The 26,225-nt window shown below is 42.1% G+C and overlaps 1 protein-coding gene across 4 annotated transcripts in view; it reads right to left on the bottom strand.

Moving 5' to 3' along the window:
* The window catches only part of map3k7 (mitogen-activated protein kinase kinase kinase 7), a 167,986-nt gene that overhangs the window by 50,978 nt on the left and 90,783 nt on the right, over positions 1-26,225 (bottom strand). For 2 of the 4 annotated variants that reach the window (XM_063033250.1, XM_063033257.1), the window contains exons 8-12: positions 21,926-22,056; positions 20,744-20,825; positions 19,941-20,080; positions 12,521-12,686; positions 11,715-11,795 (exon numbers count right to left, since the gene is read on the bottom strand). In XM_063033250.1, coding sequence (XP_062889320.1) covers positions 11,715-11,795; positions 12,521-12,686; positions 19,941-20,080; positions 20,744-20,825; positions 21,926-22,056 — 600 coding nt within the window. The remainder of the gene's footprint in view (positions 1-11,714; positions 11,796-12,520; positions 12,687-19,940; positions 20,081-20,743; positions 20,826-21,925; positions 22,057-26,225) is intronic. The other 2 variants (XM_063033277.1, XM_063033268.1) reach the window with 1 other exon arrangement.

The following is a 26,225-nucleotide window of genomic DNA, read 5'->3' as shown; positions in this document are numbered from 1 at the left end:
CCCCCTCCCCCTTTCTTTCTCCCTGGGCCTCCTGTCCCATGATCCTCACATATCCCTTTTGCCAATCACCTGTCCAGCTCTTGGCTCCATCCCTCCCCCTCCTGTCTTCTCCTATCATTTTGAATCTTCCCCTCCCCCTCTCCCTCTCAAATCTCTTACTAGCTCTTCTTTCAGTTAGTCCTGACCAAGGGTCTCGGCCCGAAACGTCGACTGTACCGCTTCCTATAGATGCTGCCTGGCCTGCTGCATTCACCAGCAACTTTTATGTGTGTGGTTTAATAAATGTTTGATGGCTTTTATAAAACCTGACTCAATTCTACATTCATTGTTGCCAGTCACGTGATAGCAGAGAGATAAGGACCTATTGTGGGTAAAAAGGATTTGTATAGATAGGCATTATGGAAGAGTTGCACAAAAAGGCTGTACAATTGTATTCTGTACAATTCTATAATTCTATGATTCACAGTTGTTTACACCCCTACTAGTTTAGAATGATTAATCTAACTGGATTAAAAATCAGTTTTCAATTGTAGGGCTTGTCTCTTAAATATTCTTCAGGGACCTCATTTTTCACTGCCATTCAAATCATTAAATGTATTTTTGCTTACTTCTTACTACACAGCTTAAACTTTCCAGTTCTTCAAGATTATTTTTATAATTCCAAGTTGCTCAATTATACACTGCATACCACTGTATGGGAGTCAGGAAAGCAGCATATTTTGAAAGGAATAATACAAAGCATATTTAAGTGAATTACTTTCAACACAATAGTTATTATTTCTTTTTGGAAAATTGGAAAGAAAAATTGTAGATATGTGCACATATTAATAACTTTCTCAAAGAGAATGTATTAAGATAATTATAATTGTATTCTATAGAAAATAATTTTTTTTTAAATCCATGGTCAACTCAATAATAAGTTTTAAAACATAGAAATAAAGAATTTGCATTCTAAGTAAATTGCCTAGACAGATATCAAATCATAACACCATAAAGTCAAACAATCACATCCAAAATAATTCTGTGCCCTTAAAGTCAGCATTGCACAATTGTCTAATCAGGTGTTTCAAACAACCAAGTTCTTCAACATTTCCTTATCATTAAAAAACTTTAAACATATGTGCTGAAAGCATTCATCTGCTTGTTGTGCGTACCTTGCAAAATTTGTTAAGAAGCGAAAAAAATTGTCTTTTAATAACTGTGGAATGCTCTTACAGTATTCAAGACAGCTGAACAATTTGTGATCCATAAAAGCACATCTTTGCACAAAGAACATAATTCACAGTACGACAATAAACACAAAATTCATGCAAGTGCAGTAAAGATACACACACACACAAATAATGTGGTTAGCGCAAAAGCAAGCACGGCAGTCAAAAGCTCAATAATCAACATTAAAGAGCATAGTTAAGGTGGAGGAAAATACTCTTTGCTCCAGTACAGCATTGCAACAGAATCACAGATTAAATATTCATGTCATTTATACGTAAAACAGAACTACCATATATTTGTTTAATGAGATATACTGCAGAATAGGCCTTTCCAGCCATACCGCCCAGCAATCCCAATTAAACCCCAGCCTAACCGCGGGGCAATTTATAATGACCAATTAACCTACCAACCAGTACATTTTTGCACTGTGGGAAGAAACTGTACCTGGAGGAAACCCATATGGTCACGGGGAGAATGTACAAATTCCAAACAAGCAGTGGCTAGTATTGAATCCATATTGCCTATACTGTAAAACTTTGTGTTAATCACTAGGCTACCATGTCACTCATTAGTTCCTTTGAATCTTCTATAGATTTAATTTGAGCTTCACTGGGAAGACCAACATTTAGTGCCTTTTCTAAGTGATCCCGAGAAGTTAGTAGTGAGCTGCCTTCTTGAATCACTTAACAAGTTCCTAGCTTTAGGAACAGCAATGGTTAATGATCAGTGATATACTTACAAGTCAACATGATGCGTGACTTGTGGGGGCTCAAGCTGCAACCTCTCTTTGTTGCTATTTTACAAGCCTACCTTAGACACTGGCAATCGTTTTGTTTGTCAATCACAAACACGAGACATTCTGCAAATCTTGGAAAACCAGAGCAACACACACAAAATGCCGGACAAACTCAGCAGGTCATGCAGCATCTATGGAAATGAATAAACAGTTGACATTTTGGGCCAAGACCCTTCGTCAGGACTCAGAAGGAAGGGCTAAGATGCCAGGATAAAAAGGTAGGGGTAGGGGAAGGATACTAGCTGGAAGGTGATAGGTGAATTCAGGTGTGCGGTGAAAGGTCAAGGCTGCAGAAGAAAGAATCTGACAGGAGAGATTGAACAATAGGAGAAAGGGAAAGGGGAGGAGACCCAAGGGGAAGTAACAAGTAGGTAGGAAGAAGTGAAAGGTCAGTGAGCAACTGACGAATGGAGGGGGGAGATTTGTTCACTGGAAACTAGCCTCTTTCCCCTCCCCCAACCTTTTTATTCTGGCATCTTCCCTCTTTTTTCTCAGTTCTGATGAAGGGTCTTGGCCCAAAAGGTCGACTGTTTACTCTTTTCCATAGATGCTGCCTGACCTGCTGAGTTCCGCCAGCATTTTACTTGTATTAGCCCATCTATTTATGCTCTGCTATGAGAAGCACTAATATATGTAAATGCACTTAAATATTTTTGTTGTTAAAAAAGTAATTCAATGGGGGAAACAAAGTCACATCATGACCCAGAGAACAACAGGAATTCTGCAGATGCTGGAAATTCAAGCAACAAACATTAAAGTTGCTGGTGAATGCAGCAGGCCAGGCAGCATCTCCAGGTTAGTCCTGACGAAGGGTCTTGGCCTGAAACGTCGATTGCACCTCTTCCTAGAGATGCTGCCTGGCCTGCTGCGTTCACCAGCAACTTTGATGTGGGTTGCATGACCCAGAGAAACCATCTCGACTTGGTGTGGATGCAGAGGTGGAATCTCACTGAGCCTGTGGGCATGCCCAGTGGAGATTTAGTGGGAACCAGGGAACATGCTAACAAGTCCCAACAGAAAGCATAGCTGGTTGTCTGGGTGGAAGGTGGAAATGGGCGAGAAAGAGCGGTACTGTCAGACACAGAGGTTTAGCTCCTGACTAAATTACCCAGAAATTGAATAGCCTTTAAATATCTGATCTCTGTAAATAATCAAGAGGTCAGATAACTATGCTAAGTATTTAAAACATTAAAAAATTAAAATAACATTAATCCTTGAACTTAAAATAATAAAAAAAATCTTAAATTCACCATTTCACAGACTGAGAATTATTCTCCAAATCATTAGAGCCATAGGGTCATAGCACACTACAGCAAACAAACAGGCCCTATGGCCCATCTAGTCCACCCCTAGTCCCATCGCTCTGCATCCAGACCACTGGGGTCTCAGATCCTGTGGTAGTTTTCTCCTTGGGTCAAATCTAAGCATTTATTCCCCATGAGTCAGCACTGGTCGTTAAGTCTTGTATTAAAAGTAGGCATATGTAAAGCCAGAACTTAATTCAGTGTAAATGGCTCAACACTTACGATTCCCTTCGGAACTGCCAGCAGCAGCTAATGTGACTTAACTCATTATTTCCATCTCTCTTTCAACACATATGACATTACATCATTTCATTCTATCTGACCTTCAATACTTCAACCAATTTCTGTATAGGTTTTCCTTTAGTAATCGATGCTTTACTTTGTCTAGCAGTTGTTATATGGAAATTACTCTTGTAGTCATGCTACGTTACCTTTTCATCAGTTTCAAGGGACAGTGGCTATATTTTATTAGGAGTTTGAGGAGATCTGGTATGTCACCAAAGACACTTGCAAATTTCTACAGATGTACTAGGGAGAGCATTCCAACTGGTTGTATCACCATCTGGTGGAGGGGCCACTGCACAGGATCGGAAAAGCTGCAGAAAGTTGCAAACTCAGCCAGCTTCATCATGGGCACTAGCCTCGCCAGCACTGGGGACATCTGCAAAAGCTGAAGCCTCAAAAAGGTGGCATCTATCACTAAGGATACCCATCACCCAGGACATGCCCTCCTCTCACTGCTACCATCGAGGATGAGATACAGCTTCTTCTCCACCTCCATCAGATTTCTGAATGGACAATGAACCCATGTACATTACCACATTATTTTTTTTTGCCCGCTTTTTGTACTACTTACTCTATATATATATTTATTTGGATTATCAGAAAGCCTTTGACAAGGTGCCACACATGAAGCTGCTAAACAAGAGCCCACAGAATTATGGTAAAGTTACATACATGGATAGAGCGTTGGCTGATTGGCAGGAAACAGAGAGTGGGAATAAAGGGATCCTATTCTGGTTGGCTGCCGGTTACCAGTGGTTTTCCACAGAGGTCGGTGTTGGGGCCGCTTCTTTTTACATTGTACATCAACGATTTGGATTATGGAATAGGTGGCTTTGTGACTAAATCTGCTGATGATACAAAGATAGGTGGAGAGGTCGGTAGTGCTGAGGAAACAGAGAGTCTGCAGAGAGACTTGGATAGATTGGGAGAATGGGAAAAGAAGTGGCAAATGAAATACAATGCTGGAAAGTGTATGGTTATGCACTTTGGTAGAAGAAATAAACGGGCAGACTATTATTAAATGGGGAGCGAATTCAAAGTTCTGAGATGCAACGGGACTTGGAAGTCCTTGTGCAGGATATCCTTAGGGTTAACCTCCAGGTTGAGTTGGTGGTGAAGAAGGCGAATGCAATGTTGACATTTATTTCTAGAGGAATAGCATATAGGAGCAGGGATGTGATGTTGAGGCTCTATAAAGCGCTGGTGAGACCTCACTTGGAGTACTGTGTGCAGTTTTGGTCTCCTTATTTAAGAAAGGATGTGCTGACGTTTGAGAGGGTTCAGAGAAGGTTCGCTAGAATGATTCTGGGAATGAGAAGGTTAACATATGAGGAACGTTTGACCACTCTTGGACTGTACTCCTTGGAGTTTAAAAGAATGAGGGGGGACCTCATAGAAACATTTCTAATGTTGAAAGGCATGGACAGAGTGGATGTGGCAAAGTTGTTTCCCATGGTGGGGGATTCTAGTATGAGAGGGCATGACTTAAGGACTGAAGGCGCCCATTCAAAACAGAGATGCGAAGAAATTTTTTTAGCCAGAGGGTGGTGAATCTGTGGAATTTGTTGCCACGGGCGACAGTGGAGGCCAGGTCATTGGGTGTATTTAAGGCAGAGATTGATAGGTATCTGAGTCGCCAGAGCATCAAAGATTATGGTGAGAAGGCGGGGCAGTGGGACTAAATGGGAGAATGGATCAGCTCATGATAAAATGGAGAAGCAGACTTGACGGGCCAAATGGCCAACTTCTGCTCCTTTGTCTGAGTGTTTTAAATTATGTATTGCACTGTACTGCTGCTGCAAAACAACAAATTTCATGACATATGAGAGATATTAAACCTGATTCTAATTACATAGGGAGAAGAACAAATTTGGATGAACGAAAAATGATCAGAATCAGAATTAGGTTTATTATCACGTGACGTGAAATTTGTTAACTTAGCAGCAGCAGCAGTTCAATACAATACATAATCTAGTAGACAGAAAGAAAATAAATAAAATAAAAATAATAATAAACAAGTAAATCAATTACATATATTGAACACATATTTTAAAATCGTGCAAAAAAGGAAATTCTGTATATTAAAAAAAAGTGAGGTTGTGACAAAGATTCAGTGTCCATTTAGGAATCGGATGGCAGAGGGGAAGAAGCTCTTCCTGAATCGCTGAGTGTGTGCTTTAAGGCTTTTGTACCACACAGAGTGGACAGCCAGTGCCTCTTCCCCAGGGCACCACTGCTCAATACAAGAGGACATGGCTTTAAGGTAAGGGGTGGGAAGGTCAAGGGAGATATTAGAGGAAGATTTTTTACTCAGAGAGTGGTTGGTGCATGGAATGCACTGCCTGAGTCAGTGGTGGAGGCAGATACACTAGTGAAATTTAAGAGACTACTAGACAGGTATATGGAGGAATTTAAGGTGGGGGGATTATATGGGAGGAGGGTCAGCACAACATTGTGGGCCAAAGGGCCTGTAACTGTGCTGTACTATTCTACGTTCTATCTCACTCCTGTATGCCCTCTCATCACCACCTGAGAGTCTACCCAACAACGGTTGTATCATCAGCAAATTTATAGATGGTATTTGAGCTATGCCTAGCGACACACAGGAGGAGCACCAGTGTTGATCGTCAGCAAGGAGGAGATGTTATCACCAATCCGCACAGATTGTGGTCTTCCCGTTAAGAAGTCGAGTATCCAATTGCAGAGGGAGGTACAGAGGCCCAGGTCCTGCAGCTTCTCAATCAGGATTGTGGGAATGATGGTATTAAATGCTGAGCTGTAGTCGATGAATGGCATCCTGACGTAGGTGTCTGTGTTGTCCAGGCGGTCTAAGGCCGTGTGGAGTGCCATTGATCTATTGTGGCGATAGGCAAATTGCAATGGGTCCAGGTCCTTGTTGAGGCAGGAGTTCAGTCTGGTCATGACCAACGTCTCCAAAGCATTTCATCACTGTTGATGTGAGTGCTATTGGGCAATAGTCATTAAGGCAGCCCACATTATTCTTCTTAGACACTGGTATAATAGTTGCCTTTCTGAAGAATATGGGAACTTCCGCCCGTAGTAATAGAAACATAGAAACATAGAAAATAGGTGCAGGAGTAGGCCATTCGGCCCTTCGAGCCTGCACCGCCATTTATTATGATCATGGCTGATCATCCAACTCAGAACCCAGCCTTCCCTCCATACCCCGTGACCCCTGTAGCCACAAGGGCCATATCTAACTTCCTTTTAAACATAGCTAATGAACTGGCCTCAACAGTTTGCTGTGGCAGAGAATTCCACAGATTCACCACTCTCTGTGTGAAGAAGTTTTTCCTAACCTCGGTCCTAAAAGGCTTCCCCTCTATCCTCAAACTGTGACCCCTCGTTCTAGACCTCCCCAACATCGGGAACAATCTTCCCGCATCTAGCCTGTCCAATCCCTTTAGGATCTTATACGTTTCAATCAGATCCCCCCTCAATCTTCTAAATTCCAACGAGTACAAGCCCAGTTCATCCAGTCTTTCTTCATATGAAAGACCTGCCATCCCAGGAATCAATCTGGTGAACCTTCTTTGTACTCCCTCTATGGCAAGGATGTCTTTCCTCAGATTAGGGGACCAAAACTGCACACAATACTCCAGGTGTGGTCTCACCAAGGCCTTGTACAACTGCAGTAGTACCTCCCTGCTCCTGTACTCGAATCCTCTCGCTATAAATGCCAGCATACCGTTCGCCTTTTTCACCGCCTGCTGTACCTGCATGCCCACTTTCAATGACTGGTGTATAATGACACCCAGGTCTCGTTGCACCTCCCCTTTTCCTAATCGGCCACCATTCAGATAATAATCTGTTTTCCTATTTTTGCCACCAAAGTGGATAACTTCACATTTATCCACATTAAATTGCATCTGCCATGAGTTTGCCCACTCACCCAACCTATCCAAGTCACCCTGCATCCTCTTAGCATCCTCCTCACTGCTAACACTGCCACCCAGCTTCGTGTCATCCGCAAACTTGGAGATGCTGCATTTAATTCCCTCATCCAAGTCATTAATATATATTGTAAACAACTGGGGTCCCAGCACTGAGCCTTGCGGTACCCCACTAGTCACCGCCTGCCATTCTGAAAAGGTCCCGTTTATTCCCACTCTTTGCTTCCTGTCTGCTAACCAATTCTCCACCCACACCAATACCTTACCCCCAATACCATGTGCTTTAAGTTTGCACACTAATCTCCTGTGTGGGACCTTGTCAAAAGCCTTTTGAAAATCCAAATATACCACATCCACTGGTTCTCCCCTATCCACTCTACTAGTTACATCCTCAAAAAATTCTATGAGATTCGTAATGAGAGGTTAACAATGTCCTTGTTTATCCATGGCTTTTGGTTTGGGAATGTACAGTAAGTTGGTTGGGACAGGGTTTTCAGAGTTGCACCAGGTACTCCATCAGGACCTTCCACCTTGTGAGGGTTCACCCTCTATAAAAACAGCCTAACATCGGCCTCTGAGATGGAGATCAGGTGCAGCAGGGATCTTCACAACTGTAGTTGTGTTCTCCCTTTCAAAGCGTACACAGAAAGCGTTGAGTTCAACTGGTCGTGAAGCACCACTGCCATTCTTGCTATTGGGTTTCACTTTGCAGCAAGTAATGTCTTGCAGACCCTGCCAGAGTTTCCGTGCATCCGATGTCACCTCCAACCTCGTTCGAAATTGTCTCTTCGCCCTTGAAATAGCCCTCCGCAAATCATACCTGGTTTTCTGATACAGGCCTGGGTCATCAGACTTGAATGCCACAGATCTAGTCTTCAGCAGATGATGTACCTCCTGGTTCATCCACGGCTTTTGGTTTGGGAATGTACAGTAAATCTTTGTGGGTACACACTCATCCACACAGGTTTTAATAAAGTCAGTAACAACTGCAACATACTCATCCAGGTTCAAAGATGAACCCCTGAATACAGTCCAGTCTACCGATTCAAAGCAGCCCTGTAGGCGCTCCTGTGCTTCCCTTGTCCAAACCTTCTTGGTCCTCACTGCTGGTGCTGCAGTCTTCAGTCTCTGCCTATACTCAGGGAGTAGAAGTACAGCCAGGTGAGCAGACTTCCCGAAGTGAGGGCGTGGAATAACATTCTTGATGGTGGTGTAGCAATGATCCAGTTTTTGTTTCCTCTGGTATTGCAAGTGATCTGTTGATGTAGTTGCTTAGTGATTTTTTCAGTCTGGCCTGGTTAAAATCTCCCAAAACAATGGTGAAGGTGTTGGGGTGCACTGTTTCGTGCATGTTGATCCCAGTGCTCAGATCATCTAAAGCCTGCTTGACATTGGCCTGAGATGGAATGTAAACTGCTACCAAAATGACCCCAAAGAACTCCCGTGGTAGGTAAAAAGGACGGCACTTTACTACTAGATATTCCAGGTTTGGTGAGCAGAATTGGGATAGCACTGATATATTTGTGCACCAAGAAGAGTCGATCATGAGACATACCCCCAAAACTTCTGCTCTTGAGAGACTCTATAGATCTATCCTGATAGTGTATAGTAAACACATCGCTATTCTAATGATAGCATATATTCATTAGAAGGTTTCTGGGGGACCTTTTAATTGAGATTATATACTGCATATGGAGTCACTGAGTATAAGTTCTTGGAAAATTTGTTAGAAAATAGCAGAGAACAAGATATCAAAAGGATGAACTTGGATATAAACACAAGCGATTCTGCAGATGCTGGAAATCCATGGTAACAGACATAAAATTATGGAGGAACTCAGAAGGGCAGGTAGCATTATGGAAAGGAGTAGAGTCAATGTTTCAGGCCAAGACCCGACATCAGGACTTGGATATGCTGCTTTTAGAAGGCAATAGGAGATATGAAAAATTGGATGGATGAGAACTGAGCAGTCATTATAACCTTAACAGAAATTGCTTCCTTCTTTAGATGGCCCTGTATCATTTAATGGACCTGCCATCATGTATCTGGCTGAGCTGCAGAGCACATCGCCTTTTCCCATTACGCCTCATTACAGAGACTCAAGATGTTCAACGAAACAATCATGCTGTGTGAAAGATTAAATCCAAATTTAAAATAAACTAGGTTTATGTAGCACAATTTATGCAAACTTTCTGTCCTAATTTCTATTAATTGCTCTTTCTGAATGACAAAGGTGCTCTAATTCAGGCTTGAAAATACAGGCCATACAAGTTGTATCACTAAACTGTTGAAAAGTTAGGACCAGAGACAAGGAGACAAAGAATATCACAGCAAAACAGGCCATTTGGCCAAAATTGTCCATTCTGACCATGGTGCTCACCAAGCTAGTCCCATTTCTCCGTAGTTGGCCCACTTAGACTTCACATCCAGTTATCTACCCAAAATGTGTCTAACTACTGTCGCAATTACTTCTTCTGGCAGCTCATATGTGAAGATATTATTTATTTATTGAGCAAGACAGTGCATAATAGGCCCTTCTGGCCCTTTGACCCACACGGCCCAGCAACCCCTGATAATCCCAAGCTGATCACGGGACAATACAATATAACCTGGTATGTCTTTGGACTGTGGGGAGAAACTGGAGGACTCTGAGAAAACTCACACATTCCATGGGGTGGATGTACAGAGACTCATTACAGTGGAATCCAGGACTGAACTCTGAACTCCGACACCCTCAGCTGTAGCAGCGTCGTACTAACCACGATTCTCAGATTCCTTTTAAATCTTTCACCTCTCACCTTAAACCGATGCTTGTTAGATTAAATTCCTTTTCCCTGTGAAGAAAGACAATGTACATTCACACTATCTATACCCTCTCATAATTTTATACATCCCTATAAGTTCAACCCTCAATCACCTACATAAAGTTCTACCTTACAAGCTTCGCCTATAACTTGCACTCTCGAGTCCTGACCATGGTCTTGTTTATCTTCTCTGCATTATTTCCAGTTCTTCCCTATAACAGGGCAATTAAATTTGCACAGAATACTCCAAGTGCAGACTCACCAATGTTCCGTACAACTGCAACATAATGTCCCAACTCCTGTATTCATGGCTCTGACTGATGTAGGCCAGTGTGTTGAATGCCTTCTCCGCTTCCCTGTCTATCTCTCACACCAATTTCAGTAGAAATGGAATTGGAAATGGAATTATAACTGGTTTATTATTGTCACATAGACAGGGAAAAGCTTGTTTTACATACTGTTCATACAGATCAAATCATTACACAATGCACTGAGGTAGAACAAGGTACAACAGTAACAGAATGCAGAGTAAAGTGCAACAGCTACAGAGAGAGTGCAGTGTGGGTAAACATGTCATAGCAAGGTAGATTGCGAGGTCAAGAATCTATCTACGAGAGAACATTTAATAGTTTTATTACAATGGATAGAAGCTCTTCTTGAGCCTGTTGAAGGAAATGTTGTCATTGCCACGTACTAACCTTTATATCTCCTTCCTGTACTCCAAATCATATCTCAGGTAGATACAAGAGGTATATACTTGTACTTCGAGGCCCCCTGTTCCACAACACTCCCCAGGGTGTACTTCGCTGTCTACGACACCACTATTGTCAAGGATCCCCATCATCTAGGTCATGCTCTCATTTTGCTACAATCATTGGGCAACAGGTACAGGAGCCTTGGGTCCCACACCACCAGGTTCAGGAACAGTTATTACCCTATAACCATCAGGCCTTGAATCAGTGTGGATAACTTCTTTCACCACAAATCTGAATTAATTCCACAACCTACAGACTCACTTTCAAGGACTCAGTATTATTTATTTGCATGTTGGCTTTTTGTCAGTCGTTACTTATACTTTTTTCATAAATTCTATTTGTATTTCTGTATTTTTCCTGTAACGTCTGCAAGAAAATGAGTCTCCAGGTAGTAAATGGTGACATTTATGTACATTGATAAAATATTGACTTTAACACCTATCTTAGTGTCATCTGACATTGGTACAATTCAGTCTATTTTGCTGAATAAGATGACGACTACCCATTTTCCATTGTTTAGCAGTGGAAAGTTTCACAGCAATGTTTAGATTCTGCAGAAATCTCTGTAACTTGGAGCAAGCAGTACACCATATTTATCAGCAGTAAGCTGGTTAGCTAGCCAGACCAGTAGTTTGAACTGGTACCTGATACGACGATCTGCGGAACATCCAGTATGTTACCAAATGAAGCAGTTTTACGGTGGCCTCGTTTTGGTTTTGGACGGGCTGCAAAATACACACATACAGGTACGCATGCAACAAACAGCTAAAACAGTTACGAAGCACGTTACAACTTAGAACAGTGCCATTCTCCTCACAAAACAGATTTTACATGGGTCTAGTTCATGCACAACAGAAGGGCACCATGCAAAAGCAAAATATGTTTCACTTTACCCAGACTTGTTGCACAGGGAAAGCACATTTAAAGCACAAAACAGCCGACTTTGTGGTTGACAAAATAAACTTTTGAAAATCACAAGGCAGAGCTTCATCACATATACACACTTCTAAAATACTGAATTCAAACAGTATGGTTTAAACGATATTGTGCAGCGCAGTGCAACATTTAACTTTTGATATTATTGATATGGTTGGGGAATTAGTTACAATGGAAAAAGATTGACTGGAGATGTTTCGTCACAACTGTAGGAATCCACCATTGGCTAGTTTTGGAGACACTATTTAACCGTAGTCAATAATATTTGTAAACTCTATGTGACATTAGTAAACATCAGTAATGTACATAGTTACAGAAAGGTATAAAGGATTGCCAACTAAAAACTAGCACACACAGTACTAATTGGTTTTAACCTGACAGTTTGACATGAAAACAGTTAGCTTTAGAAACCCAAAATAAAATGCTTCTTTCCCCCCAATCAGATGGAAGGTTTAATTGTTATAAGGTTATTATTATGTTATGTATCACCAACCCTTTATTAAAAGCTTTTTACCTGTTGTCGCATTCATGATTCTAGCCTCCAATTCTGAGTAATTGCTGAGGTCAGCACTTAGTCTCTTGCCTTCCAGAGTAGCAGCAGCTGATTGTGTCCGTCCTCCAGAGAGGCTCTCCACACTGCTCCCTCGAGACAGCGGCAGATTTAATCTTGTAGAGTCACCCTGTTAGAACAGCTACATTACAGCAGGGTGCAAAAGCACAGTATGTATTTCTACTATTAACAGTTTTGTTTTTTGATCAGGCAAACAGTGAGCAAAATAACAGTAATAATCTTATGGTTAGCACATTACTGCTTGCATGTTAATTGTGGATCGTTCTTTTTGATGGGGGGCAGAGTTATGTTACAGTCAGCCATTCAAGTCTGCAACTCCCACCCCCCCCATCTATTATCCCTGTTACTGCACTGTAAACACTTTAAACCACTTTTTAAAATAATGTTGCAGCTAACTCACAGCTCTAGCAGCTAGCTCAAGCTTGATAATGATTTCTAAGCCCTTTCTGTGACTGTGTGGGTTTCCCCCAAATGCTTCAGTTTCCTCCCACATCCCAAAGCTATTTTGGCTGCTAGGTTGATTGGCTAACCAGTGTAGGTGGCTGGTGTGGGAATCAGGAGGTATTTATTAACATAAGTGAGAAAACAACTTAGAGACAAATTGGTTAGGACATAGGATTGATAGGAGAGCTGCAGTGACTTCCTGAGTCATTAAGTGAGCATTATAGAGAGCATTCTCACATCAACAATTACCGTCTGGTTTGATGCTGCATCCTCTCACAAGAGAGCTACAGCAAACGGACAGGTCAGCAAAAAAGGTCTACCGTCAAAACAGGATTTGTATGTGCCCAAGACAAAACAAAAGTGGGCAGAAAAAAATCATTGCGTACACTACCCACCCGGCAAACTGCCTTTTCCAAAAGCTCTCTTCTGGAAAGCACTACAGGCCTATCAAAACAAAAATTCATGCCATCTTAAGAGTTTCTTCCTCCAGATAGTTAATCTGATCAACCTCATGCTGCCTGGCCTGCTGAGTTCCTCCAGCATTTTGTGTGTGTTGTTTGAACCTGATCAACCATTCTAGGTAGCACCCCGCCCCTCTATTTACTACCCCCATCACTGCGCTGTAAACACAAAGCCACTTTTTATAATGCTGTTTACACTGCAGATACATGCTGGTATATATACGTTCATGTACATTTTATTCCATATCTGTACTTTAACTTCCAACTTTATTTTTTATGTAATTCTTTATAATTGCTGAATGTTGTTAAATTTGTTACATGTCATGCCTTGACCATCATACAACAGGACATATATGTATATATATAGTGAATAAAGATGATCCTTCATTCTTGACCCATTTCAAATCCTTAGGAAATATGAATATCTTGGTAAGTATAATTATATGTTGTCACCCTTCACTGGTCTATGACAACTGAGGCTGGCTCTTGGAAGCTAGAAAATTGTTTTGAAACTGATAAATTCTGAAGCCATTGCTAATAATACATTTGTTTTAGCCCTATTTTGTATTTTTCCAACACTACGTTTAGGCTTGCTGGTGTTGCTTAAATTGCAGTTTCTATTTCTCATAAAAAGCAAAGTATCTCTTTCTATTGCAGTCTCTCTTTCACACACACTCATATTATTGTGTTGAGTCCTATTCACTATTCCCTATACTTAATTATATCTGCTACACTCTTCATATTTATTTCCAGAGGGAGAAATGAGAAATGAATCATGAGGAAATTACGGCAAATCTGGATTGGAATCTGTTTAGAGCAATGTGTTCAGTACTGGCCCCCAAATTCCAAAAATAGAGAGGAAACAGAAAGGGTGCAGATAAGGTTTATATGGATAATACAGAAATAAGGAAAAAGCAAGAGCTTCTTTTCTCTTGTGTAAAGGCCAAGTGTTGAACATGATGATAGAATTGTACATAAAGGGCACTTTTCTACCTGTGGAGAAAGAAATTAACTAAAGGCTATCAACATAAGGTGGTTACTAAGAAACTCAACAGGGATTCCAGCAGTTTATTTAAATTAAGGAAGTGGAGAGTTTGAGAAACTCTCAAGAATCAGACTGATCCAAATGCATCTAATTAAGAGGAAAGTGAGGGAGAGGAGTCCAGAGGATTTGCAGTGATTTATTGTCATGTGAAAGGGAACACAATGTGAGCACAAATACTAGTATAGATTCATTGGGGTAAAAAGACACTTTCCATGCTATATACTTAGTGAAATCTTATATTTTGTTTCTAACCGAACTTTTGAAAAGACATTCTATGTAAGCAGCTCTCATGGATTGAAATATATTTAACAATTTCTTTTGCTTTAACTGTTTAGATACACATAAAGAGCAGGATGATCACATTTCAAAATGGATCAATACAATTTTATATTTTGACACATATCACTAATGAATACTTTCCCCATTGTCTTAAGTCAATGATGGGCACAGTGATAGCCTGGGTAATTTTGTTACTTCACATTTAGATCCTTGGCCTCACTTTTTCAACACAAATTGAAAAAAAACAAGATTATTACATCTTTACGTAACACTAGATCTTTTGAGTGTGCTACATGTGGACACCCTACACAATCCCAACTTTCTTATTTACGCTAAAGCCGTACTATGTCTTCAGGGAGGTGAAAGGAGGGAAAAAAAACTTCTGTCAATTACGAAAAAAAATCTGCAGTGGTTTGCTTCAACTCCAAATACAACGGAGCAACTTCCAGGAAATAGTGACAAATGGTTAAAAAAAAAGCACATACACAGAATCCTGGAGGAACTCAAGAGGTCTGGCAGCATCGATGGAAAGGAATAAAGAGTCAGCGTTTCGGGCCAAGACCATCGACTCTTTTATCCACCCCCATAGACGCTGCCTGACTTGCTGAGTTCCTCCCACATTTTGGGTGCGTGGCTCTGGATTTTCAGCATCTACAGAATCTCTTATGTTTAATTAAAACACGGATGCATATTAATTTGAATTTGCAATCACAATTTCTTCCACTTGCATGAATCCTGTAGACCACTTTTGAGTATCAGCAATAACCTCAGACTTACTGTTTATATGGACATGTATGAACCATTTCACTGTCACCCTAGCAACATTATTTAACCTTCTTTCATGCTTTCCTCAAGGTATCTTTTCTTTACAATTATGGCTGTTTCACTTTTTGTCTCCCTACAACCTTTCCCAGCGTTTCATTCTCACTTTGGCTGCTTAGCATTAAAATCCAGGCACCTGTATATTAATGGAACAGTTTTCACAAAAGAAATCAGCACAATTAAGGTTTTAGAAAACAGCACCAGAGCTAAATTTATACATTTTTGCTTTGTCTAATTTTATGAATTATTGAAATGCCGAGCATACAAACTCTTGGCATAAAAAGATTATAATTTATTACAATACAGCCATTTGTGGGAGATAATTTAGCAAAATGTCACTCTTCACAAGAATACCTTTGAGGAAAAATATCAAACGATTAAAAAATGGTGAGCTGGAACAGGAAAAGTAATAATTGCCATAAACCAATGACAAATTGGTACAAAGAGGATGTTGCAATTGTGAGTTATATTTGAACCTCGAGTAAAGTGAACCTTCTCTGCTGTCAATGGGGATTCTATGCAACTTGAGTTTGGGCAGTCACAGTCCACTGTTTGGAGGCATTCAAAAGCAATGCATGCACAGTAAAAGAATGGCTGGATACAAAATGAAACATATACAAAATGAGACACAGGAGAAGAGACTTCTATATAATATATAGATCATAAAATAAAACAGTGTAGGTTCAGGCCCTTCAGCCACTATACAGGCAGCAACCAGCATGCCAATCTGGTCCTCCAAACTAATCCCACCTGTCTGCACATGGTCCATGTTCCTCTAATCCCTGCTGGTTTATGTATCTGTCTCAATACTTCTTTATGTTTTATGCTGCCTTGAGCACCTCTCTCACCTTAAATCTGTGCCCTTAAGTGTTCTAATCACCACTCTGGGAAAAAGATTCTGCCTATCTACACAATCTGTGATATGCTTAGTTTTATACACTTCTCTCAAGTGACCCCTCAGCCTCCGAATCCCCAAAAACAATGATTTATGTTTGTCCAACTTTCCTATTTTCCTAACACACTCCATTCTATCCAGCAACCTGATAAATCTCTTTCACACCCTCTCCAAAGATTCAACATCCTTGCTATGGTGTAATGAGCAGAATTGGAGGTCTCAGCTTGAAACACTGACTGTTTATTCACTTCCACACAGGCTGCCTGACCTGCTGAGGTCCTTCAGCATTTTGTGTGTGTTACTCTGGATTTCCAGCATTTGCAGAACCTCTTGTGTTTACAATGTCTTCCTTAATTTGGGAAACTATCATTCTGTCTCCAGCTTTAGTTTAATTGCACACCATAAGACAGAGGAGCTGAATTAGGCCATTCAGCCCATCGAGTCTGCTCTGTCATTCCATCATGGCTGACCCCAGATCCCACTCAACCCCATACATCTGCATACTCTCCATATCCTTTGATGCACTGACCAATTCTAAGACTGTGCCCTCCAGTTCTGGATACCCCCACCATAGGAAACTTCCTCTTCACATTCATCCGACAACATTTTTGCATTAAGTCGTTTCAACAATCGGTAGGTTTCAATGAGATCCCCCCGCATTCTTCTAAATTCCAGTGAGTACAGGCCCAAAGCTGCCAAACGCTCCTCATATGTTAACTCCTTCAATCCCAGAATCATCCTCATGAACATCCTCGAGACTCTCTTCAATGACAAAACATCCTTTCTGAGAAATGGGGCCCAAAACTGTTGACAATACTCCAAGTGTGGCCTGACTAGTGTCTTATAAAGGCTCAGCATTATTTTCTTGCTTCTATACTCTATTCCCCTTGAAATAAATGTCAACATTGAATTTGCCTTCTTTACCACAGACTCAGCCTGTAAATTAACCTTCTGGGAGTCTTGCACGAAGACTCCTAAGTTCCTTTGCACCTCTGATGTTGGAACTTTCTCCCCATTTAGAGTACTGTCTGCTCTATTGTTCCTTTTACCAAAATGCATTATCATACATCTCTCAACACTGTATTCCATCTGCCACTTTTTTGCCCATTCTTCCAGTTTGTTCAAGTCCAGCTGCAATCGCACTGCTTCCTCAGCACTACCTACTCCTCCACCTATCTTCGTATCATCTGCAAACGTTGCCACAAAAATATCAATTCCATTATCTAAATGACTGATAAAAATGTGAAAAGTCCCAATACTGACCCCTAAGGAACACTACTAGCCAGTGGCAGCCAATCAGAAAAGGCCCGTTTTATTCCCACTCACTGCGTCCTGCCTGTCAGCCATTCCTCTATCCATGCCAGTATCTTTCCTGTAACGCCATAGGATTTTAGCTTGTTAAGCAGCCTCATGTGTGGCACCTTACCAAGGCCTTTTGAAAATCCAAGTAAATGACATCCATTGCCTCTCCTTTGTCTACCCTGCTTGTTATTTCCTCAAAGAACTCTAACAGATTTGCCAGGCAAGATTTCCCTTTACAGAAACAATGCTGACTTTAACTTATTTTATCATTAGTCTCTAAGTACCCTGAAATCTCTTCCTTAATAATAGACTCCAAAACTTTTCCAACCACTGAGGTGGCCTATCATTCCCTTTCTTTTGGCCTCCTCCCTTCTTAAAGAGTGGAGTGACATTTGCAATCTTCCATTCCTCCAGGACCATGCCTGAATCAAGTGATTCTTGAAAGATCATGACCAATGCATCCATTATCTCTTCAGCATCCTCTCTGAGGGCTCTGGGATGTAGTCCATTTGGTCCAGCTGATTTATCCACCTTAAGACCTTTGAGTTTGCATTGCAGTTTTCCTTTTGTAATAGCACTTACTCCTGCTCCCTGACATTCATAGATGTCTGGCACACAGTGAAGACAGATGCAAAGTCCCCATTAAGTTCATCTGCCATATCCTTGTCCCTCAGCATCATTTTCCAGTGGTCCAATATCATCTCTGACCTCCCTTTTACTCTTTAAATAACTGAAAATTAGTACCTTACTTTATATTATTGGCTAGTTTGCCCTCAAATTTAATCTTTTCCCTTATAGCTTTTTTTAGTTGCCTTTTGTTGGATTTTAAAAGTTTCTCAATCATCCAATTTCCACTCAATTTTGCTACCTTAAATGACATTTTTTTTGGCTGTTATGCAGTTTTTTAATTTCCCTTGTCAGCTATGGTTGCCTACCTTTGCCATTTGAGATCAACTTCTTCTGTGGGACATGTCTATCCTGTGCCTCAGGAACTAATCCCAGAAACATCAGCCATCTGTGCTCTGCCATCATCCCTGCCAGTATCCTCGCCAATGCACCTGGGCAAGCTCCTCTCTCATGTCTCTGTACTTTCCTTTATCCCACTGCCCGTGACGTATGCTTCTTCCTCTCAAATTGCAGTATGAATTCAATCATATTGTGATCACTGCCTCCTTACTGTTCCCTTACATTACACTCCCTAATAATAATATCTGGGTTACTACACAACACCCAATCTAAGACAGCCTTTTCTTCAGTAGACTCAAGCACAAGCTGCTCTAAAAAGCCATCTCGTAGACATTCAACAGATTCCCTCTCTTGTGATCCGACCTCAACCTTATTTTCCTAATCCCCTTGCATAGTGAAGTCCCACAGTACAATTGCGTAATTACACTTATTACGTGCCTTTTCCAGCTCCCTTTGCAATCTCAACCTCACATCTTGGCTACTATTTGAAGGCCTATACATGATTCCCATAATGTTTCTTTTTATCCATACTAAAGTTCTTGGCTTAAAGAACTATGGTGAAATTTTGGGTGGGTTAGTTCCCATCATATCAGCAAGGGATGAGACCAGGTGAAAGGGAAGCTTCACCTACTGCCTGACAGCTTGAATTCCTTACCCTTCTCCCCACCTTTTTATTCTGAATTCTTCTCCCTCCCCTGCCAGTCATAATGAAGGGTCCCAGCTCAAAACATTGACTGTTTTTCAGTTCCATGCTGCCTGACCTGCTGAGTTTCTCCTGCATTTTGTGTGTGTTGCTCTGGATTTCTAGCACCTGGAGAATCTTTTGTGTTTATGATACTCCAAATATGGCTTAACTAACGTTTTCATTTCAAAATCATCTCTTAACTTTGTTTTTACTGAATGCCCTTACCAATGAAGGCAAGTATGCCCTTTTAATGCCCTCTCCACTTGTGTTGCTAAAACTCCACTTAACCTATGACTGCTCTATCTGACAGTGACTGAAGACATAACAGAACTGTTCTAATTCACAACATCAAGTGTCTAACTTGCCCTCCTCAGAACCAGTGAAAGGAAATAGTGTAGCAACAGTAGAGGGGGAAATTAAAGGAAAATAAATCTAAAATAAAATGCATCCGATAATTGACTTACCGATTGTTTGGGTGTGAGTTTAAGCTTTGATTCTAAACGCTTGATTGTATCGTTGGTAGTATTTGCGTGCAAGTCACTAGGTTCTGCATTGGCATCACTTTTGTTACTGGTATTTGTGGAGGTAATTTCCAAAAAAGATCCTAAAAGTAGATAACGTAATTTATCTGTAGCTTCTAAGGAGGGTTTTGATGTGACCACAAAGTAATCATTAAAGCCATTTATTATCATGCTTATCAAGGAAGAATAACAAAAAATTAATTTAAATATGACATGCATAAATGTAGTTTCCAAATTGCTCATCAACTGAAGCTTCAATGGTGCTTTCAATTAATGCAATCTAAAAATTAAAAGTTATGGGGAGAAGGCAGAAGGTGGGGGTTGAGAGGGATAGGATTGAATGGCAGAGTAGATGCAAGAGGCCTAAAGGCCTAATTCTGCTCCAATGTGTTGCAGTCTAACTATAGTGTATAATTGCACAGCTGTGTGTTTCTGTTAAATCCAACACTCCCTCAATGTAGCATTGTCCCCTTAATTCTTTTTTGTTTTTTGTAAGCAGTTTGAATGTCAATTAAAGAAACCTCTGTTTCCTCTTCAGAAAACTAACTTACTTATTTTTATTTATTGCGATACAGTATGTATTAGCCCTCACAGTCCTTCGAACTGTACTGCCCGTCAACCCCTGAATTTTACCCTAGCCGGATCACCGGACAATTTACAATAACCAATTTACCTATTAACTGGCATGTCTTTGGAGTCTGGGAGGAAACCCATACGGTCATGGGGAGAAAACCACCATTGCATACCTGTGCTTGTAGCTGAGTTGCTCTGGCTCACATCGGAGTAGTGACACAGGTATTGAAGAGGTTCATCAGCTCCTGGGAAATACTGAACAAAAGTAGAGCAAAGTGAGTCCTGCTGACGGGTCTTGGCCGAAACTTCAACTGCTTATTCCTCTCCATAGACGCCTGACCTGCTGAGCTCCTCCAACATTTCCCGTGCTTTGTTCAAAGTTTCCAGCTTCTGCAGAATCTCTCGTTTACAATGTTTTTCAGGCTTGATATGATTGGTGAAGCAGAGGGCGAGGGTGAACATGCTCAGAAAGTGACCATATGCAAATGCATTGGTGGAAATAGTTCCAGATATTTCAGGTCTTGGCCTGAAATATCAACAAACTCATTCCTAAGGCCAGTGATGTGGGAATGGAACTGGACTCTCTGACGGTGGTGTCTGAAAAGAGGATGCTGTCCAAGTTGCATGCCATCTTGGACAATGTCTCCTATCCACTACATAATGGACTGGGTGGGCACAGGAGTACATTCAGCCAGAGACTCATTCCACCGAGATGCAGCACTGAGCGTCATAGGAAGTCATTCCTGCCTGTGGCCATCAAACTTTACAACTCCTCCCTTGGAGGGTCAGACACCCTGAGCCAATAGGCATAATTTACATCTTACTATTTAGTTATTTATGGTGCAACTGTAACGAAAACCAATTTCCCCCAGCATCAATAAAGTATGACTGTGACTATGACTAAATGCCCTCTGTTTAATTCCCCTCCATAGATGCTGCCTGGCCTGCTGAATTTCTCCTGCATTTTGTGTGTATTGCTCAAGTTTCATTGCCACAGGCAGCCTAACCAGGAGTATTTAGGGTGGAAGTTGATAGATTTCTGATTGGTCAGGGCATGAAAGGATACAGGGAAAAGGCAGGAGATTAGGGCAGAGAGGGAAAATGGATCAGCCATGATGAAACAGCGTAGCAGACTTGATAGGCCAAATGGCCTAATTCTGCTCATATAACTTATGTTCTAATTTAGGTTATCACATCTTTAGAATTGTGGATTCATACTTCACTCTCAGGTGAGCATAGAACATAGGCTAACCCTGTTCCAAAGTAACGGTCCTTGTAGGCTGACCGTATTAATTGTATTTGAACATTTGTTACTGGAAACTCCTCTATTCAACATGTTACCTGCGACAACCTACCTTCATTAAATGAGTCATTATCCTCACTATCTCCTCCATTGATGGACGCTGGGCAGGATCTTTAGACCAACAACGGGTCATCAAGCTTTCAATTGGTTTGGGTAGATTTTTGATTAGAGGCGGTCGGGTACCTAAAATACATGCAATAAATGTGAATAGAAACAAACTCCGAAGTCTTAAGAGATTCCAAATACACCGTTGTTTCATTAGTTCAAGCACCACGATACTTAACCAACGTCAAAAAACATTAACAAACATTAACATATTAGTGGCTGTATCTCAGCCTGGTATGGAAATACCAATGAGCTTGAACGAAAAACCCCACAAAAAAGTAGTGGTATGGTCCAGTCCACCCCACTATTGAGCATATCTACACGGAACACTGTCACTGGAAAGCAGCATCCATCATCAGGGACACTCACCACCCAGGACATGTTCTCTCCTTGCTGCTGGCTTCATAAAGGTGGTACAGGAGCCTCAGGACTCACACTACAAGGTTCAGGAACTGTTTACTACCCCTCAATCACCAGGCCCTTGTATGAAAAGAAATAACTTCACTCAATGTCACTTGCCCCATCATCGAAATAATCCCAGAACCAATGGACTCACTTTCAAGGACTCTTCATCTCATGTTCTTGATATTTATTATTATTCTTTCTTTCTTTTTCTATCTTCACAGTTTGCTGCCTACTGCACAACAGTTGAACACCAAGTTGTTGCAGTCTTTCACTGATTTTATTATAGTCATTATTCTATTAAAAATTGAGTATGCCTGCAAGAAAATTGATTTTAGGGTCGCACAGATGCAAGAAAAAGTTTGTAAACCATTTGCAATTACCTGGTTTTCTGCATTAATTACTCATGAGAAGTAGCCTAATGTTCATCTCAGTCACAATAATAGACAAACACAATCTGCCTACACTAATAATACACGAACAATTGCACTTTTCATGTCTTTATTGAACACACTGCTTAATCATTCACAGTCCAGGCTAGAAAGGGTATGTGATCCCCTTGTATTTAACAACTGACAGAACCTCCTTTAGCAGTAAATATCTCCACCAAACGTTTCCTGTAGCCACCTCCAACGGGATCCCACCACTAAGCACATCTTTCCCTCCCCCCCGCCCGCTGCATTCTGCAGGGATCGCTCCCTACGCAACTCCCTTGTCCATTCGTCCCCCCCATCCCTCCCCACTGATCTCCCTCCTGGCACTTATCCGTGTAAGCGGAACAAGTGCTACACATGCCCTTAAACTTCCTCCCTTACCACCATTCAGGGCCCCAAACAGTCCTTCCAGGTGAGGCAGCACTTCACCTGTGAGTCGGCTGGGGTGATATACTGCGTCCGGTGCTCCCGATGTGGCCTTTTATATATTGGCGAGACCCGACGCAGACTGGGAGACCGCTTTGCTGAACACCTACGCTCTGTCCGCCAGAGAAATCAGGATCTCCCAGTGGCCACACATTTTAATTCCACATCCCATTCCCATTCTGACGTGTCTATCCACAGCCTCCCCTACTGTAAAGACGAAGCCACACTCAGGTTGGAGGAACAACATCTTATATTCCGTCTGGGTAGCCTCCAACCTGATGGCATGAACATCGACTTCTCTAACTTCCACTAATGCCCCACCTCCCCCTCGTACCCCATCTGTTACTTATTTTTATACACACATTCTTTCTCTCACTCTCCTTTTTCTCCCTCTGTCCCCATGAATATGCCCCTTGCCCAACCTCTGGGTCCCCACCCCGCCTTGTCTTTCTTCCTGGACCTCCTATCCCATGATCCTCTCGTATCCTTTTTGCCTATCACCTGTCCAGCTCTTGGCTCCATCCCTCCCCCTCCTGTCTTCTCCTATCATTTTGGATCTCCCCCTCCCGCTCCAACTTTCAAATCCCTTACTCACTCTTCCTTCAGTTAGTCCTGACCAAGGGTCTCGGCCTGAAACGTCGACTGCACCTCTTCCTACAGATGCTGCCTGGCCTGCTGCGTTCACCAGCAACTTTTATGTGTGGTTCCTGTAGCTGCTGATCAGATCTACACAATGGCAAGGAGGAATTTAAGACCATTCCTCCATACAAAACTGCTTCAGTTCATCAATATTTCTGGGATATCTTGCACAAACAGCCCTCTTCAGGTCATGCCACAGCATCTCAATTGGGTTAAGGTCTGGACTCTGACTTGGTCATTCCAAAACATGAATTTTCATTTTTTTAAAAAACCATTCTGTTGTTGATCTACTCTTGTGCTTTGGATCATTGTTTTGTTGCATCATCCAACTTCTATTAAGCTTCAGGTGTCGGATCACTACCCTGACATTTTCCTGTAAAATGTCTTGACACAATTTTGAATTCATTGTTCACTCAATGATTGCGAGCTGTCCAGGCCCTGAGGCAGCAAAGCAGCCCCAAACCATGATGCTCCTTTCACCATGCTTCATAGTACGGATGCGGTTTTGATATTGGTGTGCAGTGTTTTCCTCCAAAGCATATTTATATAGGCATGCGTTAGTCTCGTAAGACCATGGATTTGTGCCTTGGAAGGTTTCCAGGGCGCAGACCTGGGCAAGGTTGTATGGAAGGCCGGCAGTTGCCCATGCTGAAAGTCTCCCCTCTCCACACCACCGATGTTGTCCAAGGGAAGGGCACCAGGGCCGATACAGCTTGGCACCGGTGTCGTTGCAGAGCAATGTGTGGTTAAATGCCTTGCTCAAGGACCAACGCCTTAACCACTTGGTCACGCGCCAACACGCCGCCTCCTATCCACACTGCTCACCCCAGTTGGGGAAGGGCCTAGAAAAGGTGGCCTAGAAATTGCCCATTCAATCACTCACCTGGATAGGTTACTGGGCCTATCGGGTTATTCCACTACTGCGGTCGAAATAAGAAACAATGCAACCTAAAATGGCAACATGGAATGTAAGGACTCTCCTGGACTCGTATGGCATCTCTGACAGACCTCACCGAAGAATAGCCTTGATCGCTGCTGAGCTGAGGTGCTACAACATCAACATTGCTGCCCTGAGTGAGACCAGGCTCCTGGATGAAGGCTCTTTAACAGAGGATGGGTTACACCTTCTGCTGGAAAGGTTTCCCCCCAGATGGACAACATCTCCACGGAACACACATCAAAGTTGCTGGTGAACGCAGCAGGCCAAGCAAGCAGCATCTATAGGAAGAGGCGCAGTCGAAGTTTCAGGCCGAGATCTCGGCTTGAAACGTCGACTGCGCCTCTTCCTATAGATGCTGCTTGGCCTGCTGCGTTCACCAGCAACTTTGATGTGTGTTGCTTGAATTTCCAGCATCTGCAGAATTCCTGTTGTTAACATCTCCACGGAGTAGGACTGCCCATCAAGAACACCTTTCTGCCAAGTCTTACCAGAAACACCTGTTGGTATTAGTGAAAGACGAATGACCCTCCGTATCCCCCAGCAAAGAAACGTTATGCCACAGTGCCTATGCACCAACTCTGCCATCTGAGAATGAGGCCAAGGAATGCTTTTATAAGACGTCGGATGAAGCTCTTTGCCGGATCCCTAAAAATGATAAGATCCTTTTGCTTGGGGACTTCAACGCTAGGGTGGGACAGAACAACAGGATATGGAGTGGAGTGCTAGGTAGGCATGGTATTGGCAAGGAGAATGAAAATGGCATGAGGCTACTTACTCTTTGCTCTGAGCATAACCTTACCATAACCAACACCATCTTCAAGCAGAAGGCAAAATATAAAACCTTGTGAATGCACCCTCGCTCTAAACATTGGCACATGATCGATTTCATCATTGTGAGACGTAGTGACATCAAGGATATTCTTATCACCCGTGCCATGCGAGGTGCTGGGTGCTGGACTGACCACCGTATGATTGTGGCCAAGCTCCATATGAAAGTGCGTCCCCCCTTGCGGCTGCAAAAACCCAATAAAAAGCGGCTAAATTGCAACTGCCTGAGAAACACAGAAGTAAGAAGTGAGTTTCGACGCATCCTAGCTGAGATACTAAGGGAGCTGGAACCTTGTCTGAGCTCGGAAAACACAATGGAACAACAGTGGACCTGTATCAGCTTTGCACTCCATGAGGCAGCAGCCCAATCCATCGGCCATAAGAGCAGGAACCACCAAGACTGGTTTGACAATAACTCAGACACCATCCACAACTTGCTTAAGGACGTGCACAAAGCACACCGGGCAACTTTAGACAACCCTTCATCCACCAGCATCAGGCAGCATTGGCAGGCAGCTCGGAGGAAAATGCAAAAGGAAATACGGGCCGTACAAAATGAGTGGTGGACTGAAAAGGCA

The sequence above is a fragment of the Mobula hypostoma genome, chromosome 2 (genome assembly GCF_963921235.1).
Source record: "Mobula hypostoma chromosome 2, sMobHyp1.1, whole genome shotgun sequence".
Lineage (NCBI taxonomy): Eukaryota > Metazoa > Chordata > Chondrichthyes > Myliobatiformes > Myliobatidae > Mobula > Mobula hypostoma.
This window is presented reverse-complemented; position numbering and strand designations above follow the sequence as displayed.